The sequence below is a fragment of the Schistocerca piceifrons genome, chromosome 2 (genome assembly GCF_021461385.2).
Source record: "Schistocerca piceifrons isolate TAMUIC-IGC-003096 chromosome 2, iqSchPice1.1, whole genome shotgun sequence".
NCBI lineage: Eukaryota > Metazoa > Arthropoda > Insecta > Orthoptera > Acrididae > Schistocerca > Schistocerca piceifrons.
Window position 1 is genome coordinate 1,094,055,449 of NC_060139.1, and position 22,709 is coordinate 1,094,078,157.

Genomic DNA, 22,709 nt, shown 5'->3' on the forward strand with positions numbered 1-22,709 from the left:
AACGTTTTGATTTCTTTATCGAGGTACGATACTACTGCCCCTTCATCCAATTTTCTGAAGATATAAATCCTAATTTTTTTTAGTTGCCCTTTGTACTTGCTTAATTATTGTTGCTACAACTACCTCATGGTCACTCACTACAGTTTCTCAAAGATGATAGATCTGTCTTTTGTCGTTAGTTCCAGTACGTTTCCATCATTACTGAGCTCTAGGTAGTTCTCTGAGAACTCATTTGGTAATGTTTCGTCTTTGCAGATTGTCTTGTCACGCTGACCATTTACAAAACTGAATTTTACCAGTTGACTGATGGATTATTTAAGTGTCCTACAGTGGTGATTAGTGTGACTGGGGAACTAAAATATTAGTGAACTCCGTTTTTACCTGAAACTTTCGGTTCTGTCCTGAGGTGAGTCTAGTGGTCAATGGAAGGCTCTGATTACAAGTTTACACCCACTCTTGGTATTAAGTTTTGCCCAATCTCGGACGCAGTTTCAATTTGTATTTCGTTGGAACTGAGTTACCGTCTAATGCGACAGATACGCAATCTCCGTTTATCATTAGCATATCTTTTTGTTACACGCTGAAATTATCCCTAAAAAATATCGCTGCTGTCAATTTCATTTTTTAACCAGCCTTTTCAATCGAGTTTTACATGAACTTTATCGCTTTTAGGACCGCTTAGAACTCTGACACTTTTTGCGAATGCTTCGTTAGTTAATCACTATGATTTTCATACATCCGCCGTTAGAGGACATTTCCTTAGATCTTATATTTCTGGGCCCCGTGGAGCTATCGTTGACTAGAAGTGAGTCGCCGAATCTAAAATAAAACCTGTACGCACTCAACCACCTGGCTAGTCGCCTCTGATGTGTACTGCTCGCCCGATACATTTAGAGCGACCCTACACTTCACAACCATATGACAGAAGACCGTGTAGGGCGACGTGACCTCAACCAGGTCCCGGAAAATGAATGCCAAAAACGCATTGCTAATTCATTCAGCAACGTCTGGAAACCCATCACCGAAGAGAGCACTTGAGCAACCAGTTTTGTCTGTCTAAAGTGGATGTCAAATTCTGGCCATGTAAGCATGCCAGCCAAAGAATCTCAGTAGGAGTGAAACGTGGTCTTTGATCTTTGAGGTATATCATCATACCCTGCCACCTCTCTCCTGATACTCCATCCTTCTCCGCTACTCCTCCTCTCTCCTGAGTCGTGACGCTACCCCTCCTCTGCTCTCTAATTCAGTCACAGCTCAGTAAAAAAATAAATAAATAAATAAAAAAGCCAATCACAGCCCAGTGTTTTAACGGCCATTAAAACTAAACAGGCCAGTCAGTATGTAGATGCAGTCTTCGCCATGTACACAGGTATCAGAACAACCTGAATTTTGGATGATGTTTAAAAGTATTCGATTGTTTTAGAAACACGTGTAAAGATATTGACAATACTGGTGTAAGCTCCAATGTTTCCAGCTCCGTATGATTTAATAAAAGTATTTGTGTCAAATACTGTACTTGAAATTCTGCCCTGTCAATATATTGCGTCACACATGGAGGCACACCGACACACACATACATACACACACACACACACACACACACACACACACACAACACGTTTATTTCAACGTCATTTCCATGTCTTAAGTTGCTGGTAGATCAGCACTTAGAACGAGCATAGTTCACTTACTGCACCTCACTTTGTGTAAGGTGCAATGGACCCTCATATTAAATATTTCCGCGTCCAAACTGTATTTATTATGCAATATATAAACACACATGATAGTTATGTCTGTGTTATTACAGAGTTAGAACAGTCAAATTTGACAGATTCTGCTAGGCCTAAATGACGCTATGAATTTACAAAAAAATACATCTGGAGACACACAATGGTGACATCAGCGTTGTTAGCACATCGAAAATGTCTGTCAAAGTACTTAAAGGGTGTAACTTATGGTACTCCTGCATTTAAAATGTTTACAAAAATACGTCAACAAAGCTAACACAGTATCACGTCAAATGTCACAATGATGTTTTCACGCCTAAAATATCTACGAAAATATGTAAAGGGAGTAACTTAGAGGTAAAAATCTTGATATTTTAAACATTTTTCGGTTGTGCGCTCACCAACCGTATATGCAAATATATAAAAACGTAATAGTCAGCCAACCGGTTGCACTTGACTTTTACAACAACAAAAAAGTCGTGTGGAACCTGTTGTCTGTTACATTTGCACAGGTAACTTACAGTATTGTAGTATCTAAATTGTTCTATAACTGTACAAATCAAATGGCTCTCCTAAAATGACTTGCTTAGCAGGGAGTTGGAAGTTCCTCCTAGGTCTAAGTAAGACTATGTTACCAGGGGCGCCAACTTATAAAAAATATTGGGGGGGGGGGCTGCATACTGGGGGTCTTACCCCGGGGAATTTTCTAAATTTTAGATGAAAAATAGTGAATTTCAAAGTTTTTTTAATAATTTTAGAGTCATATTATCAACATTAGAACCCCGAAAACTGGACTCTCAATAACTCGACACTCTGGGAAACTCGACAAGCCCGACACAATTTTTGGCTTTGAAAAAAGAAACAAAACATAAACGCGCACGGTATTTTCGTAAAAAGCTAATTTAATTATTACAGAGCAGTGAATTATAGCTCTGAAAAGACTGAATTATTTTCAAATAAATACAAAACTATCACTAAAAGAATGAAACATAAAATATTGTTGTCGTAAGTAATAGCGCTTACATTAATAAATGAAATAGCTAACTTTGAATAAGGGTTCATAAAATAAAAACAGTATCTCAAAGTTAAGGCTCTAATACAGTTAATAAAGTTAATACAGTATACTTTCCGTCAAAAAGTATGTAAATAGCTGGTTTTAATGCGATCTTACACGCTAAAAATATTCAAGTATTTGAAAATAACTAATACAGTACTATAGTAATACAGTACTAAACTAGAACTAATATTTCGAAACTGAAAATTTAACATTATGTATGTATTTAATTCTCTTTTTTATGAATATTTTTAATATTGCTCTAAAAGCCATTATTACCGCTAGAGTGTCTTTAGAAAGGTATAAATGTCGACCATCTGACTGCATTGATGACTGGTCGGATATCCAATTCATCCAAAACAACTCTGTGGGCATGAAGAACAGCCAAGTTGTTCAATCACTTCTGTCCCATTGTTGATCGGAGATATGACTTCAGACATCTAAGGGCGCTAAATGACTGTCCTGTTGTTGCTGTCGGAATTGGAACTATTTGGAGAAGCTTAATGCTTTTCACTACTTCACATAACATTTTTCCATCTGCAGGCTCTTGTTTAATGTACTTTCTTACATAACGCATGTTTTTTAAGACCAGTTGTTTTTTATTATCGATATCGGCTAACATATTGAAGTGTAAGCGCAGTCTCTCAAAGTCTAGGTTATTTTTGAAAAACGCAGTTGATTTTTCCAAATTTGTTTCACCTCTGTTTGCTAAAAGCAAACACTCTTGTTCAACTGCAATGATCTGTGTAAGTCCAATTGTAGCAAACCGCTCAGTAAAGCAAGATTGCACCATTTCACAAACCTCAGTGTAAATAGCTTTCTGGTATTTCTTTGGGGTTTTGAAAGTGTGCGGTGTTCTGGCTTCGTTGTTTTCATACTCTTTGGTATACTTCGATTCTGAGGAAGTGAAGGATCATCAACTTGTGAAGGTTTTGCTTTTAAACACAATTCCCAAAAGTGTTCAAAACTATCACGCCTTCCATTCAATATACAAATCAAGACCTCATATATTTTTTTTCCAAATCAGCAACACTTAGATGAGGGCATTGAATTTTTTCATTGACATCCTCTACAGGGTTCATTGCATGGCAATAAAGACGTCAACAGGAATAAGTCTTGAATTGTAACATTGACTCAAGGTAGCGTGCACATTTGGAACCTGCCTCTGTTTTGTCATCTGCAGAAAATGTTTCAAAAAACTCTATAAGTTCTTAAAAGTTTTTCGATATTCTCAATATACTAGAAACTCGTATAGTCCATCGAGTCGGACAAAGGGGTCGTAGACCAGCTTGGTCGTTGGCGCTCTCACAACGTATGTTTCTGAAAAGTCCCATCCCTATGTTGGATTCCCTTACAGTGTTTAAGTCCTTGGCTAAAGCCATATCCATCATAGACGTAAGATGACGGAGACTGTCTACAAGTGCCAAGTCTAAACTGTGAGCAGTGCAGTACGTATAACGTGCGTTTGGTTGTATATCCAAAACTAACTGTTTTAGTCCTTTGAACTTACCTCTCAGATTCGGGGCACCATCATACCACTGCCCTCTCAAGTTATCCATTGACAAATCAAGACAAGAAAAAAGTCTTTTAAAATACTAAACAGAGTTTGTGATTCAGTGTTGGGGGTATCGTATAAGCCAATAAAGTCTTCATTGATGATTAAGGAATCATTGACAGTACCAATACAAAATGGCATTTCTTCGTGAATCGAAGAATTACTTGTTTCGTCAATCACAATAGAAAAATGTTAAGATTTCTTGATTGAAGCCAATACCTTACTCAACACAGACCTTCCTAGGAGATCAATGATCTCGTTTTAAAAATATTGGGACGTCCACTTCTGCTCCGAACGCCCTAACCAATCTTCAAACTCAGTTATGTCATTCTTTCAGAGTTCCAACAAATGAAAAAAATTTGAGTTTACATCTTCGTACCCTCTAATTGCTAGTCCTTGTCGGCATAGCAATTACACGGTGGGAAAAATTGTCTCAAGAGCTAAACGGCTTTTCTTCGTATCACTATCTAACTGTTCATTCAATTGGGAGGCCGCCGGCCAGAGTGGCCGAGCGGTTCTAGGCACTACAGTCTGGAACCGCGCGACCGCTACGGTCGCAGGTTCGAATCCTGCCTCGGGCGTGGATGTGTGTGATGTCCTTAGGTTAGTTAGGTTTAAGTAGTTCTAAGTTCTAGGGGACTGATGACGTCAGCAGTTAAGACCCTTAGTGCCCAGAGCCATTTGAACCAATTGGGAGGCCACACTTCGATTGGTGATAGAATTTAGTTTCGGAATGCTTTCTTTTTGCGTGAACGTATTTTCATGAAGACTGAATTTTTCCAAAGCCTTTTTCCAGTTAGAAAACCGTACAGAAATAAATACATTTTTTAAGAAAATTGTAATAAATTTTTAGCATCTACCTCTTTGTACGTTTTTCAAAAAACTTTTTCGGTAGATGTTTCATACTCTAGCCATGTACATTTGATCAACCAAGGCTTCTGAAACGATCTTCCCTTACCGGATTGTCCAGGTTTCGGCTGTGATCGGTTCTTGCCTGAATACGACGAAGCAATTGACGACGCAGTAATTTTTGGAGGTTGACTTGCAGTGTCATCATCTTCCAAGTGCGCCTCTTTTGCTAACAAATTTATCCATTGCAAGCTTAATTCACAATACACTAAAAGACTAAAGTAAACGAATAAAGCAAGTCATATAAAATAGTTCACTAGGCACTAAAGTCAGAACACTAAACACGTCTGCAGCATGCACTGAATGAAAGAGTCCACACTGAATAACTGCGACAGCACCGTGGGCTTTATATAGCCGTGGCACCGCAATGTCTCAAAGCGTCGAGACGATGCGGGGCGGAGGGTTCCAGGCGCTTCTGCTCCAGTCCTTTTGATGTCGCCGCGGCCGCAGCGCTGGCCGGCTGGCCCACCGGCACCAGACTTTACCCGAAGATTCGCGCACCGGGACAAATTCCAAGTGTGCCTGCAACACCATAAATTGTCATAATTCACACCACTCGTTTTCAGTTAACCTGCTTACTATCATAATAATTATTTGTTTTAACTCATTACGGAATGTATTTTTAAAGGTAACTATCCTCAAACAAGGAAAATAAAAAATTCCAACATAATTTTGTGATTTTACGCAGCATAATAAACTAATAATTTTCTTAAATTATTGAGGGGGCTCCACCCCCAAAACGAAGTTTAGAGAGGGCTTGGGCCCCCTCAGGCCCCATGGAGTCGGCGTCTGTGTATGTTACTGGTAGTACAGGAAGTGGCCAGGCACCATTTGATGGAGAAAGAATGCAACGCATGAATAAGTAGTGATTAACGTTATTAACTGACTAATGAACCGTTTCTATTACTTTTCATCGTTAACATACCTGTGGTAGCATATTTATCATCTGCCACAGGATTTTCTGACATTTTAGAGTAACAAATCTTGCTTTATGAAATCTTTAATGTTTTGTATAACTTAAACTGTCTGATTTTATAGTACACAAGCATAACTAATGCTGCAAATACGAAATTTAAACACAACACAACATTGTCAAAGACAATAATGGCCAAGGTTTCGCACACAGAGGAAAGTTTAATGTCTCAAAAATATGATCTGTACAACGAAATACAACTATTTATCAAAATCCATAAAGTTTTTGAATAAAAAACACACATATTGCTTATCATATACAGAAGTATAATTATAGCTCTCTCACTGCTGAGAAAAAATTGAGATTTGCATCAAAATACAACTGTCTCTATTATTTACGTAGAAACATGATTATTTCGAATACAAAACATGTTTTTATCTATTCCTACACATCGGACTTCGCAGTTTTGCTTTCTAAGGCAAGTTGTTAAATTTTATACGTTTCAGTTTGATAATGAATACGTAATATACAACTGAACTCTGTAGCTATATTAACAGAAAAAAAAAATACTTACGAAAGAAAGCAGTAATAGTGACGTGAAAGTAAGGGGAAACCCACTGCCATGACCCTCTGTCCCTAAACTGTTACAGTGGTAATCTACAAACTTGGAATTACTCAGGAGTATGTACCATACAATATATTACATTTCAGTTTATCCTTAAGATAAATTACTGCAAAAATAATTCTGCATGGCTCAGCAGCACCTGAGCCTGCGCATTACCATTTGCTTTGCTACGCACTCTAATTTAACACATTACATCATTAATTAGCCTACTCATTAGTATCTCATTCAGATTCATTACCATCTCTTACTCTCTGATGAAGTTTCCCCTTCACTGTTCCATGACTGAACTACGTTGTAAGGTTGTCCTGCTGCTGGTGTTATTCTATAGATATGCTCTAAACGTCATTGGCATTGATCCATTTCGTTACCAGGTATATTAGGCCGTACTTCATCATCAGTTTCCATTTGCTCCCTGTTATAAAACAAAGGGCTCTTGATATTCTGTTGGCAGTACATTAAAGTAACTCCATCCATTGGTTATCTTAACCAATTCAAATCGTCCAATCACCTCCTCCTCTATAGAGGGTGTAAATTACGTTGGAGCGCTACTTATGCAGGCATCCCAGCTTCTCAGCGATTGTAGACAGCTGTAGCCTCTCTCCCAATATTTGTAAGTAGACAGGTTAAGTACCATGTCTAGTAATAAAGTGCATCATCCCTTAGTCAGGTTGTCTAGGTATGCTCATAATCTGTCCTTAACACTTGGAAAAAAGTCATACACACATGAACCGATAGTCCTATTGTTCCAGTCGCGCTGCCATTCATATGGAGTTGAATTTTGTTAATGTTATTTACCACTGCCTCGAGTTAATAGCGCACTGCGCAATATCATAACGAATGTCGAAGAACCTGCTGCTACAGTCGCAGGTTCGAATCCTGACTTGGGCATGGATGTGTGTGATGTCCTTAGGTTAGTTAGGTTTAAGTAGTTCTAAGTCTAGGGGACTGATGACCTCAGATGTTAAGTCCCATAGTGCTTAGAGTCATTTGAACCATTTTTTGCCGAAGAACCGGATCCTTAGGATTACCAATATAGTTTCGACAGGTTTTATATCGATGGCCTCTGTAAGCCTAAGAAGTACGCTTCGGTGATTTTATTTTCAGAGTGGTTCTGAAATTCTCGCATCGCAGACGATGTGCCGATAAACAGGCTGTGAGAGCGACTATTGGATTAAAGATAGCATTGCTGCATACCCTAATAACATGCAACAGTAGCCTAAGGTCTATGGTACCAGCTTACACAAACTTGTGTGTAATTTTCAGTGCTGTCATATCTTTAGTATTCTATACGATTTTTAAAAAGATATGCGTTGCTTGAGTGCAGGCACTACTTACAGGTTAAACCACATTTATCAATGAACTTATTTCAGTCTTTTTACCGTACTTTAAAGAATTCATAAAGTGTCTATATTGTTTATCAAAAAATGTAAATATTTGCTCTATAACATTACAAAACACACATAACACTACTGCTCATCTAACTTAAAGTTTATGATGCACTTGTCAATGAGAACAAATCGACCACTGTACTACATTTTAAAGGATCAAAAAAGTTTTTTATCGAAATATATAACAAATTGTGCTATAATATTACAAAAAATATGCAAGTACTACTAATGTAACATACTGGTAAAGCTGCATTTGTTGATGAGTATAGTTCGATTACTGTGCCAAATTTTAAAGAAACCAAAAACGTATCTATGACTTATTAATATATGTAAATGTCTGTCCTGTAACATTACATGACATGCATAGCACTACTGCTGACCTAACTTTCTAGTTAAAACGCACTGGTCGACGAGAATAGTTTGATATTTGTTCCAAAGAAAACAATGTTATGCCTATGTCTTAACTGGCTGTATCATTTGTCAATAACTTGTTTTAGATCAGCTAAACCGATATCAAAGCCAGATAAATATTATAGTGACTCCCCCCCCCCCTCCCCAAGCTAGGTAAAAACTAAATTACACGGTACAAAACATTGGTCACCTCCTGCTGATTTTTTAGTGCTAGTTTATGTTAATGCACAATGTAGACTATGTGACACTTCAGTCCCCCACACCGCCACACATTCGCCCATATTGCCATGTTACAGCAAAACTTGTAAGAAATTGCTCCATATATCACCATGTTAGAGCAAAATTGTAACAAATTACCCCATAAACCACAATGTTACAGTCAAGCAGTGACTGTAGTCACCCCAATTATGGTGACTATCATCACACTGAATGCAGTTTGGGCAATTACAGTTAGTTTATAGGGTGACTGCTGTTATCTCACATTGGAAACTGCGGGACACTTTGATGAAATAGCTTAATGAACAAAACTTGTTATTACTACTTTTCCAACTACTTTTCCAGATCAACCAAAATTTAAAATGGCTCCACTAGGCTATTAACTTTATCTTGCTGTACAAAACATTTGTCAACTTCTGCTAATAATGCTATCTTACACTATCACACTGTGGAAGCTACATGGTACTTCGGTTCATAAATCGAAATTTTGCAGCAAAATTGTCGCACATTGCCTGATACGTCGCCACTTTAAAGCAGTATTGTGAAAAATTGCCAAATACATCACCATGTAATAGCAAAATTGTAAAAAAATTGCTCTATACATCATGTTACAGAAGAAGTGCAACAAATTGCCTCATACATCAAAATGTTACAGTAAAACTGTTGAAATTTGCCCCATACATCACTATCGTACGGCAAAATAGTAACAGTTTGGCACATACAGCACCATTATTAGGTGAAATTGTAAAACATAACCTTATAAATAGCTGACTAAACAAGTTGAGACTTGTTCCTACAGTTTGTGACTTTTTCTAACAGGAAAAAGTGATTAGTCAGCAAATTGAGACTTGTCGACGAGAGTGCTTCAGGGCTTGTTCCAACAAGCAAAACGCATCAAGGTGAGACTGTCGACTAAGCATAAGAGCACATAGCAGCATAGCATTCCCCGTGTCACACAAAGGCAGCATCCCTCCCATCCTTCCCTGCTTGCTGGAAAATAGTGATGGATGGTGCATAGTTTCATATAGTCTTCACTGTGTGATAGCGTGTAAGTTAACATCATTAGCAGAAGATGACAAAAGTTTTTGACACGTTGCAAAGGAGTGACCAGTATTAAATTGAGCATCTTGTCTCCGAACCACAACTAGTACTTGGTATTTCACAAGAGATAGACCGTGACAACAGCAATGAACAGTTCCAAGAGGCTTCTTCAGCAAACTCTCAGCAGAGGCACAGTGCAATAACAGCTCCTTTCAAACGTCGGCTTCGCCGTGCTTACATCGGCACACATGCAATTATCACATTTTCCGACGAAGCTCTGACACTTTCAGTAACACTGCTCGAGCAAGGCACCGCGCACACCGGTGCCAGGTCTCTCGGCCCACCGCTCACTCCTCGCCCCCCCCCCCCCCCCCCCCACTCCAGTCAACTACCATTTCACTCGCGGCCGATCTCTGCGCCAGAGAACCTCCGGCCACTCCCAGTCTAAAGAGAGGACGTTAGCCCTTGATGCTACTGTCGATAAGTGGGTAAGTGCCCCCACGCCACATACTCCCTCCCCACCCCCTATGATTTTTGCCAGCACCGGAGCTCCCATACTTGCCCTGATGACCCGATTTTATTTGGGAGAGGTGAGCTTCAATCTGTGTGTCGGTTTAAAGGTCTCACGTCCCTTAAGTTCACCGTAACGGGTATTAGATATCCAATTACCTCCAAGGGTCCCTTGAAAAGTAGCAGCAACTGTTTAGTTATCCTCTGTGGTACCCTACTAAAGCCTTAATAGTTCTTTATGAACACCCAGTCCCAAAGTCTATAAGTATTCGGCTTCCTCCCTTGATTATAGCGTTTACGTTCTCTTTCTTATATTCCTTTTTGGCGACCCCCAGTTTGCAATCACTTGACGAGTACCTGTATTATCCAGTAACAAGTCCTCAATGGAACACAAATTGCAGAGAGGGGTGGATAACCTATAATCCAACGTGAGTAGTGTTATCACTTTCGTGTCAAGCTACTGCAGGCCATCGTGAGCCTTGACTGCTGCAATGGTGTGCTATTTATACAGATTTCAAATGGGGATTCATTCACTCTGCATACAAAGGATTGCAAGGTGACGGATTGCGATCCCAAGACAAAATTGTTTCAACTTGGTAGACGTAAAGGTGGTAGCATTATCCGACACTGAAGATTGGGGTGATCCAGATGTTCCCGAAATGCCTTCTAAATTCTGAATAACTATCTGTGTGTTAGCGGCGTGAGTCGGTAGCCACAAAACAAATCACGTAAACGCATCCGCACACACACGATAATATATTTATTACCACTAGCTGATCGAGGCAGAGAACCCATAAAGTTAATTTGCAATCGTTGGAAAGATTAATCCACTGCCTTGGATGCTAAGAATCCCAACTTACTATTCTGTCCTGGCTTACTAATGGCACAGACATCAGAGGCCACTTCTGCACTGCGTATCTCTTTATGGATTTCACTCCAGATAAACTGCTTCCAGACCGTTTCCCTGGTCTTCCAGATTCCCGAATTCCCATCCACAGGTGAGTCATGGAAATAACAGGTGACCAAAGGGCGCTGTTCCTTAGGAGCGACAACCGTCAATTGTTTTGAACCGCATTCTCTGCAACATACGTCTCTGTCCCTCATGACATACTATTTTATCATTTCAGCTCTTCTCAGCTTTTCTTTGACCAGGAATAGATCCTGGCCCTGATCCTGAAACTCTCTACTATTCCTGAAAAGAGACGGAATCTGAGTTAAAATAGACGGCAGAATAGGCTCCTCATACCCATCTGCAGAACCCTTCTCATTCGCTTGTTGTTTCTCTTCTTCCGAAAACATTCGGCTCAAGTTATCAGTGATCACGTTTGCTGACACCTTAATATTATGCAGATCGAATTAAAAACTCAAAATCTTTGTGGCCCACCTCGCAATGTATCCAGTTTTCTGGGACCTGGCTAATACCAGCCTGAAGACTTCGTTGTCCAGTTCGAGCGAAAATTTACTATGTTCAAGGTAGTATTTAAACCTTTTAATACCAAATAACACCGCTAATGCCCCCAGCTCGCAGAAAGAATATCTTTTCTCCGATTCGTTGAATGTTTGGGAGGCATAGGCGATCACCTTGATGTCCACTTCCTGCTCTTCAGCAAAACCGTTCCCAATCCTAAAGCTGATGCAACTGTTTGTAATATAAAGTCCATATTAAAATAGGATAGTGCCGGTACTAGCGAAGTTTTTAAAGCTTCATCCAAACTGGCAAATGCTGCCTGCTTAGATGCCACCCAGTTAAATTTACACTCCTTTTTTCCAAGCTCATTGAGTGGGACAGCCTTTTTAGCAAATCCACCAATGAATTTCCTGAAAAAATGTTATCCTAACGAATCTGGGAACTTTTTTATATTGCGTGGTGTTGGGAATTCCTCAGTTGCTAGTACCTCTGCGGGATCAATAGATAAACTTTCTGCCATTACAATATATCCAAGAAATTCACAGACAGTCCCACAGATATTACGTCTGTGGGATTGACCATTAACCCAGCCGTTCTGAAATGTTCAAATACATCATGTAGATGTTGAATTTTCTCTGTTATAGGAGTACTGTAAACGACAAGATCGTCCAGAAAATGGAACACATGTTCAAAGTTGGTATCCGAAAATACCACATCAGTTATTTGGGGAAGTACAGCCGCACCTGCCGCTAGGCCGAATGGGATTTCACGAAACTCGAATAAGTTCCAGTCAGAAGCACAAGCTGTTACTGGCTTCATCCAGCGATATGTGATTATAGGACGGGTTGAGATGGTGAGGTCTAGCATGATGAATATGTAAACTCTGTTAAACCAGTGCAACTCAAGAAGAGGTATTGACCATAACACGACCTTTCCATTAAGCTCCCGGTAGTCAACCACTGTTCGCTGTCCGCCACTGGCCTTCGGCACCAAAAACATAGGTGCAGCGTGAGGTGATTGTGAGAAGCGACTGACACCCTTCTGTAACATCTTGTCCACTTGCTCTCTTAAAAACTTCAGCCTAGGTGAAAATAATCTAGTAGGTGGCTGCTTTACCGGTACTTGACCCAGTATTGTAGTAATCCAGTAAACCCTAATTTATCTGTATGAACACCCGAATACTCGGCGCAAACTCCTTTGATTTTCTCCATTATTGCATCATCCAAGTGAGTCAATTGTACTTCCAACAAATCAATTCCACGTTGACTCCCTTTTTTACCCTGTGAGAAACACACCAGTCTTCTATTCATGAGGGCAAAAGTAGAACATCCTTTGGGACAAAATTTAAAACAAAGCTGGCAATTAGACAAATTGGGATTTAATCCCGCCTTAGAAATCCAAACGGTTCCGAGGATGCAATTGGCAGCTAAATTTTCTGTCACCGTCGTATCTATCTTCCAGGCAAATTTTCCAGCACCCTCTCACCCTTAAATTTGTTTCATCTGCCGTCCAGTACTCTCCGGAATCTGGCAACAATCTTCCCCATTTGCACGTATGCCTATATTTAACAAACAATCATAATTAACAGCTGGTTGAAGGCATATGCGACACTCATCGTTGAAGAGAACGTGATGCCAATCCTCAGCGGCATGTTACTGGGACCATCTGTACTGCGCTGCATGGTGTTGAGATTGCAAAGATGGACCACGCCATGGACGGCAGGAGTGAAGTTGCCCATAATGCGCGCAGTTTGAGTCGTGATACGAAGTCCTGTGGCTGCACGAACAGCATTATTCAACATGGTGACGTTGCTGTCAGGGTTCCTCCGAGCCATAATCCGTAGGCAGCGGTTATCCACTGCAGTAGTAGGCCTTGGGCGGCCTGAGGTAGACATGTCATCGACAGTTACTGTCTCTCTGTATCTCCTCCATGTCCGAACAACATCGCTTTGGTTCACTCCGAGACGCCTGGACACTGCCCTTGTTGAGAGCCCTTCCTGGCGCAAAGTAACAATGCGGAAGCGACCGAACCGCGGTATTTACGGTCTAGGCGTGGTTGAACTACAGACAACATGATCCGTGTACCTCCTGCCCGATGGAATGACTCTTAACTGATGGGCTGTCGGACCCCCTCCGTCCAATAGGTGGTTGTTTACATCTATGGGCGGGTTTAGACCACTGAAGAGTCAAAGGGACTGCGTCTGTGATAGAATATCCACAGTCAACGTCTGTCTTCAGGAGTTCTGGGAACCGGGTTGATGCAAAACTTTTTTTGATGTGTGTAGTACTCGGTATTACGCAACTGATAGACCGTGACGGCTGCAGTGAACAGTACTACGGGGCTTCACCAGTACTCTCATCAGAGGCACAGTAAAATCATACCTTAATTTGAACGTCGGCTTCGTCTCGCTTACATCGCCACAAATGCATTTATGCTTTATGCAATAGCACTGCCTTGCAGGCCACCGAACACACCGCTTGTTCCTGGCCAATTCTCTGTGCACAGGAGACACGTCTCGACCGCCACGTGTCTGGCTTGCGTCACTCCAGTCAACAACCACCGATCCCCGCGCCAGAGAACCCCTGGCGCTTCCTAGTCCGAAGAGAGGTCTTGCCGCGTGTCCAAGATGGCAGCTAATGTCCATCAAAATACCGGGATGCGATTGGTCGCCTCATTTGAATTGTCAGTAAAATATTGGATTGTGAAGGGGTAAGAGTGTAGGGGTAGGGACATGACTTAGGAGAGCGGAAGGTAGAGGACGGAAGTCGAAGTACTGGAGCGTAGTGTAGCTTAGGACAGAGACGGGCTTTATGAGATGACATGCATTCAAGGTCAATGACTGAGTTCAGTGTTTGGTCCATAATCAGCATTGCATTCCTGCTAACCTCATAAGTTGCACTTCTTCTTCTTCTTCTTCTTCTGTAGTGGTCAATCCAAGGATTGGTTTGCAACAGCTACAATGGCAGCTACTGGCCATTAAAATTGCTACACCACAAAGATGACGTACTACAGACGCGAACTTCAACCGACAGGAAGAAGATTCTGTGATAGGCAAATGATTAGCTTTTCAGAGCATTCACACAAGGTTTGCGCTAGTGGCAACACCTACAACGTGCTGACATTAGGAAAGTTTCTAACCGATTTATCATACACAAACAGCAGTTGACCGGCGTTGCCTGGTGAAACGTAGTTGTGATGCCCCGTGTAAGGAGGAGAAATGCGTACCATCACGTTTCCGACTTTGATAAAGGTCAGATTGTAGCCTATCGCGATTTCGGTTTACCGTATCGCGACATTGCTGCTCGCGTTGCTCGAGATCCAATGACTGTTAGCAGAATCTGGAATCGGTGGGTTCAGGAGGGTAATACGGAACGCCGTGCTGGATCCTAACCGCCTCGTATCACTAGCAGTCGAGATGACAGGCATCTTAGCCGTATGGCTCTAACAGATCGTGCAGCCACGTCTCGATCCCCGAGTCAACAGATGGGCACGTTTGCAAGACAACAACCATCTGCACGAACAGTTCGACGACGTTTGCTGCAGCATGGACTATTAGCTCGGAGACCATGGCTGCGGTTACCCTTGACGCTGCATCACAGACATGAGCGCCTGCGATGGTATACTCAACGACGAACCTGGGTGCACGAATGGCAAAACGTCATTTTTTCGGATGAATCCAGGTTCTGTTTACAGCATCATGATGGCCGCATCCGCGTTTGGTGACATCGCGGCGAACGCAAATTGGAAGCGTGTATTCGTCATCGCCATACTGGCGTATCACCTGACTTGATGGTATGGGGTGCCATTGGTTACACGTCTCGGTCACCTCTTGTTCGCATTGACGGCTCTTTGAACTGTGGACGTTACATTTCAGATGTGTTACGAACCGTGGCTCTATCCTTCATTCGATCCCTGCGAAACGCTACATTTCAGCAGGATAATGCACGACCGCATGTTGCAGGTCATGTGTGGGTCTTTCTGGATACATAAAATGTTCGACTGCTGCCCTGGCCAGCACATTCTCCAGATCTCTCACCAATTGAAAACGTCTGGTCAGTGGTGGCCGAGCAACTGGCTCGTCACTACTGTTGATGAACTGTGGTATCCTGTTGAAGCTGCATGGGCAGCTGTACCTGTACACGGCATCCAAGCTCTGTTTGACTCAATGTCCAGGCGTATCAAGGCCGTTATTACGGCCAGAGTTGGTTGTTCTGGGTACTGATTTCTCAGGATCTATGCACCCAAACTGCGTGATAATGTAATCATATGTCAGAACTAGTGTAATATATTTGTCCAATGAATACCCGTTTATCATCTGCATTTATTCTTGGTGTAGCAATTTTAATGGCCAGTAGTGTATATGTTGCTCATCTGCTGCATCGTGGCTGTGAATTGTCGCCTGAATGCAAAATAAATTAATTTGTATTCCTGCTCCCCATCCGTTAGTATAACGGGTCCAGGAAAACTGTCACTTGTCGCTCTTGATAGAGCCACTGTGATGTTTAATTGGGTTGCTGGTCATGTCGGTCTGCGAGGAAACGAGGCTGCTGATGCTGTTCCTAAAGCTGCGGTCCTCGTACCTCAGCCCACTAGATCCTATATTCCCTCCGATGACCTGTGTGTTGTCTTCTGTCAGGAGGTGGTGTCCCTTTGGCATCGCCATTTGTCCTCCCTTCATGGGAATAAGTTCCGGTTTATTAAGCCCCTCCCAGCAGCTCGGACGACCTCCGCTCAGCCCTCCCGCCTACAGGAGGTCATTTTAACTGGGTTGCCTATTGGGCACTGCCTTTTTAGCCATCGCCATTTGTTAAGTGGCGCTCCCCCTCCACTTTGTGCACATTGTGTTCAAGTTTTAACTGTCCGCCGTTTCTTGACAGAATGCCCATTTTTTAACCGTTTACGTTCCCGTTTGGGTTTGCCGTCTGATTTATCGTCCATTTTAGCAAATGACGCGCGGTCTGTGGACCGCGTTTTACTTTTTATCCGTCGTAGCAATATGCCGAAGGCAATGTAATTTTTAGTTATGAACATCCGTTTCTCTATGGCGTATTTTATAGCCCTTTCTCCACGTCCCTGTTTTTAGCTGTCTTCTCTTTCGTCGATTGGGATTGAAGTATAGTCGTTTTTCATCTCCTCTCTGTCTTCGTGTTCTATAGTTTTGACTTGGGCGAGTATGACACCAGTTGTTTTTGCGCCCTAAAACAAAACAAAACCAAAACCAAACCAATGAATCTATTACTCTGCATGATCAAGGTTTCTGGTGAAGAACATGGTGAAATGTTGTATCATTTTAAAAGTCTCACATGAACCGGACTTTGAAAGACTAATCATCTTCATCTACATCTACGTGATTACTCTGCTATTCACAGTAAAATGCCTGCCAGAGAGTTCAATGAAGCACCTTCAAGCTGTCTCTCTACCGTTCCACTCTCGAACGGCGCGTGGGAAGAACGAGCACTTAAATTTTTCTGTGCGAGCCCTGATTTCTCTTATTTTAGCGTGATGATCATTTCTCCCCTTGCAGATGAGTGCCAACAGAATGTTTTTGCAATTGGTGGAGAAAACTGGTGATTGAAATTTCATGAGAAGCTCCCGTCGCACGTATCATGTCTCCCCCATTTCGCGATAGTACAAAACAAGCCGCCTTTATTTGAACTTTTTCGATGTCATCCATCAGTCCCACTTGACGCGGATCCCGAAATACATTTTCGCACACCTAGTATCTGAAGTGATGCTTTCCCCACTAACATTTATTTTGCCGCTTAATGGCGTAGAGTACTCTAGTTTTGCAACACAGATACTTTCACAATGTGACAGGTAAATGATATCGTGCTGATCTGACAATTTCCTGTTTGTCACCGATGTAGTCCGTGGCACTAGGTTTATAATCTGAAATGTGTATATCGCCTTTAATCACTTTACATAGCAACGGAGTTCATTCACCTGACTGCGACTTGACGGGCAATACGTAGAGCACGAATTTGTAGGCACGCTGGTTGTACACTCTGAGACCAGAGTTACGCATCCAGGTGCTGTAGAGCACTCGTTGGACAACTCGCATCTCAGAGAAGATAGCAGGTCGGAGCGACAAACGATATCAAGCCAGATAGCTCAGCTGTGAGAAAACTCATCAAGCATTAATACATGCTTACTGTAGAAATGTGTCAGAAGATGAAAGCAGTAAAGGATACAGTAGATTTCTTTCAATCTGTTCTTTATACATCTACAGTAGTCAACTTCATTGGGGTACTGTGCCCAGGTAAACATGCGTGCCTCTGTTGTGTAAATGATACGTGCAGGCGCGAGACATTAGGGAACATTTGTCTTTGATACATGTGTGTATGTGTGTGTGCAGATTAAGGACGCCCTTACAGCCCTGCAGTACGCCATGGTCCTGCCCTTCCACAGCACCCAGATATATTTCTACTGCTGGACGGCGGACATCATCACACAACAGGTAGGACTGCACTATCTTGCTAGCAAATTGTGCTCATTGCCCTACTGGCTCTGCGATGTCGTCGCTGTGAAAGCGATGAGGACACGAGTAGGCTAGTTGTCTACACATAATGTATGCTTTGTTGTGTGAGCTCGGATTCAGTTTCCGAGAGCAGGCGTGGTAAACCGCCGAAACGGACTGGTGTATCGCACTGGTGGTCAATTGTCCAGCACACGGATTAGACCCATTCTGAGGTCACACACCTATCTGGCTAGCCAGGGCTGCTGGTGTTACAGCGTACGAGTAGGCAAAGGAATCCGAAGCCAGCTGCAAAAAATGATGAATTAAAGTGCTTAATTGTAGATTGTGGGTCGATATATTATTTTCTTTATATTTTCTGACAGCCCATTGTTTCCTCCGGCGTCAGCAATCAGTTCGTGTTGAATACTGTATTTCTGGCGCTAGTAGGGTCAGTAGATGAGGAAGACTAGCGTCAGCCAAAGACTGGAATCCGTAGGACAGGTAATTGAAAAGTCAGCTGTGGCGATAACCAACACTGTCATTGACCCCTACTGCTACTTTGTTGCATACACCGCAGTTGTGAAGCTGCTGTTCAGTTGTCATCCTGCACGAAGTAGTAACGGAGCTACACTCAGACGTAAAAAGTGTGGTCAATAAGAATAAATGATCAAATACCATATCTACGACTCCAGACATGATACGATTGATCTGTAGACGCTGAGGTAAATGAAACATTTTCTCACGGACGTTGTCTTAGCAAAGGCTTATTCTCAAAACTGTCGTAATATAGATAAATGATTATATTACGCACTTACGTGCGGCAAGTGCAAATCTCACTACATAAATTCAGTTTCCATATTTCGTACATGAGCCTACAAAAGTGCAACACCAGTGTATCAAATTCGATTTTTTAAAAATAATGATTGAATTGTTCCAGTTTCTGCTTGCTGCAATGCGAGAGCATTGTGAACTGTTAATTAATCAATCCCACCGACTGTGGTGGTGTAGTGAATTAAGTAAATCCAAAACGTTTAAGATATATACCGGGATCGCCATCAAATCAAATAAAAGTAATATTTCATATGTGTGATATCTGTTGTTTCCTGATGCTGCAGACGTACATATAGATGGTGAAACGAAATAAATTCTGATGTCGGCCGCAACTGGGCGCTGACATGAATTTAATGACGACAAGTGAAAATTTCTGCCAGATCGAGATTAGAAGGTGGATTTCTGCACTTTATGTGAGTGGTCGCCTTAACCACATGGGCTATCCGAGCACGTTTTCCGTCCGACCCAGATTCCTAATTTGCCGTACAATACTTGCATAACGCCTTCCGTCCACCATAATTATAAAAGTAATATTTTTTGCACTCTGTGAAAAATTACTCATGATCTCTGCATTTTGTAATACTTTTCATTCCCTACCCCAAAAGGCAGAGCGAGTTCTTCCGGTCAAGACCAGGGCTTCCCAGCTAGTATACGCAGTTTGGTCGTGAGGCAACAAAGGGAGTCCCAGTTGGGAACATGTCAGAGGATTTACAGTTCAGACATTTGCCTTACATCCGAGGAAAACCTCTCGTAATCCTTGCCCAGGACGAGAATTATTTTTAATTTAAATCTGGGAAAATATGTCTAAAAAAATCAAAGGCTGGTGTATGTAGAGATATAATTTTTTACTTGTTGTTGTTGTTGTGGTCTTCAGTCCTGAGACTGGTTTGATGCAGCTCTCCATGCTACTCTATCCTGTGTAAGCTTCTTCATCTCCCAGTACATACTGCAGCCTACATCTTGGTCTCCCTCTACGATTTTTACCCTCCACGCTGCCCTCCAATACTAAATTGGTGATCCCTTGATGCCTCAGAACATGTCCTACCAACCGATCCCTTCTTCTGGTCAAGTTGTGCCACAAACTTCTCTTCTCCCCAATCCTATTCAATACTTCCTCATTAGTTATGTGATCTACCCATCTGATCTTCAGCATTCTTCTGTAGCACCACATTTCGAAAGCTTCTATTCTCTTCTTGTCCAAACTATTTATCGTCCATGTTTCACTTCCATACATGGCTACACCCCATACAAATACTTTCAGAAATGACTTCCTGACACTTAAATTTATACTTGATGTTAACAAATTTCTCTTCTTCAGAAACGCTTTCCTTGCCATTGCCAGTCTACATTTTATATCCTCTCTACTTCGACCATCATCAGTTATTTTGCTCCCCAAATAGCAAAATTCCTTCACTACTTTAAGTGTCTCATTTCCTAATCTAATTCCGTCAGCATCACCCGACTTAATTCGACTACATTCCATTATCCTCGTTTTGCTTTTGTTGATGTTCATCTTATATCCTCCTTTCAAGACACTGTCCATTCCATTCAACTGCTCTTGCAAGTCCTTCCAAGTCATCGGGGAACCTCAAAGTTTTTATTTCTTCTCCATGGGTTTTAATACCTATTCCGAATTTTTCTTTTGTTTCCTTTACTGCTTCCTCAATATACAGATTGAATAACATCGGGTAGAGGCTACAACCCTGTCTTACTCCCTTCCCAACCACAGCCTCCCTTTCATGTCCCTCGACTCTTACAACTGCCATCTGGTTTCTGTACAAATTGTAAATAGCCTTTCGCTCCCTGTATTTTACCCCTGCCACCTTTAGAATTTGAAAGAGAGTATTCCAGTCAGCATTGTCAAAAGCTTTCTCTAAGTCTACAAATGCTAGAAACGTAGGTTTGCCTTTCCTTAATCTTTCTTCTATGATAAGTCATGAGGTCAGTATTGCCTCACGTGTTCCAGTGTTTCTACGGAATCCAAACTGATCTTCCCCGAGGTCGGCTTCTACTAGTTTTTCCATTCGTCTGTAAAGAATTCGTTTTAGTATTTTGCAGCTGTGGCTTATTAAACTGATTGTTCGGTAATTTTCACATCTGTCAGCACCTGCTTTCTTTGGGGTTGGAATTATTGTATTCTTCTTGAAGTCTGAGGGTATTTCGCCTGTTTCATACATCTTGCTCACCAGATGGTAGAGTTTTGTCGGGACTGGCTCTCCCAAGGCCGTCAGTAGTTCCAATGGAATGTTATCTACTCCCGGGGCCTTGTTTCGACTCAGGTCTTTCAGTGCTCTGTCAAACTCTTCACCCAGTATCGTATCTCCCATTTCATCTTCATCTACATCCTCTTCCATTTCCATAATATTGTCCTCATGTACATCGTCCTTGTATAGACCCTCTATATACTCCTTCCACCTTTCTGCCTTCCCTTCTTTGCTTAGAACTGGGTTCCATCTGAGCTCTTGATATTCATACAAGTGGTTCTCTTATCTCCAAAGGTCTCTTTAATTTTCCTGTAGGCAGTATCTATCTTACCCCTAGTGAGATAAGCCTCTACATCCTTACATTTGTGCTCTAGCCATCCCTGCTTAGCCATTTTGCACTTCCTGTCGATCTAATTTTTGAGACGTTTGTATTAATTTTTGCCTGCTTCATTTACTGCATTTTTATATTCTCTCCTTTCAACAATTAAATTCAATATTTCTTCTGTTACCCAAGTATTTCTACTAGCCCTCGTCTTTTTTCCTACTTGATCCTCTGCTGCCTTCACTACTTCATCCCTCAAAGCTACCCATTCTTCTTCTACTGTATTTCTTTCCCCCATTCCTGTCAATTGTTCCCTTATGCTCTCCCTGAAACTCTGTACAACCTCTGGTTCTTTCAGTTTATCCAGGTCCCATCTCCTTAAATTCCCACCTTTTTGCAGTTTCTTCAGTTTTAATCTACAGGACATAACCAATAGATTGTGGTCAGGGTCCACATCTGCCCCTGGAAATGTCTTACAATTTAAAACCTGGTTCCTAAATCTCTGTCTTACCATTATATAATCTATCTGATGCCTTTTAGTATCTCCAGGGTTCTTCCATGTATACAGCCTTCTTTCATGATTCTTAAACCAAGTGTTAGCTATGATTATGTTGTGCTCTGTGCAAAATTCTACCAGGCGGCTTCCTCTTTCATTTCTGTCCCCCAATCCATATTCACCTACTATGTTTCCTTCTCTCCCTTTTCCTACACTCGAATTCCAGTCACCCATGACTATTAAATTTTCGTCTCCCTTCACTATCTGAATAATTTCTTTTACTTGTGTACAGAGTGAAGTCAACGACTCGAGCGACCCGCGCGCTGCAGCCACGCCGCTGCCAATGAAAGCGCGCTCATGACGCGAGTGACTGACTATAAATCAGTTAACTGGCTTCGTTAATGTTTAGCGAGAACGAGATACTGACTCGTTGTAATAGCTAATTGATAATCATGTACAGAGAGATAAGGTCATTAATTTCGACTTCGACCTACTTTAAAAATCAGAATCAGTTATTGCTACGAAAAACATTTATTTTGTGCTTTGCAAAACTTGCAGTGAATGATGAACCAAGGTTTTCCACTCAGGTTCAACATTTAAAATTACTAAACAGACGCACTGTTGTGTCAACTGCATCTTAAT

General features: G+C 41.6%; 1 protein-coding gene across 1 annotated transcript in view; it reads left to right on the forward strand.

Annotated features, from left to right (window-relative positions):
• The window catches only part of LOC124776154, a 34,241-nt gene extending 11,813 nt beyond the window's left edge, over positions 1-22,428 (forward strand). Inside the window, exons 4-5 of the mRNA XM_047250994.1 lie at positions 18,113-18,214; positions 22,360-22,428. Of these exons, the coding sequence (XP_047106950.1) occupies positions 18,113-18,214; positions 22,360-22,428 (171 nt within the window). The remainder of the gene's footprint in view (positions 1-18,112; positions 18,215-22,359) is intronic.
• Positions 22,429-22,709: the final 281 nt, after the last annotated feature.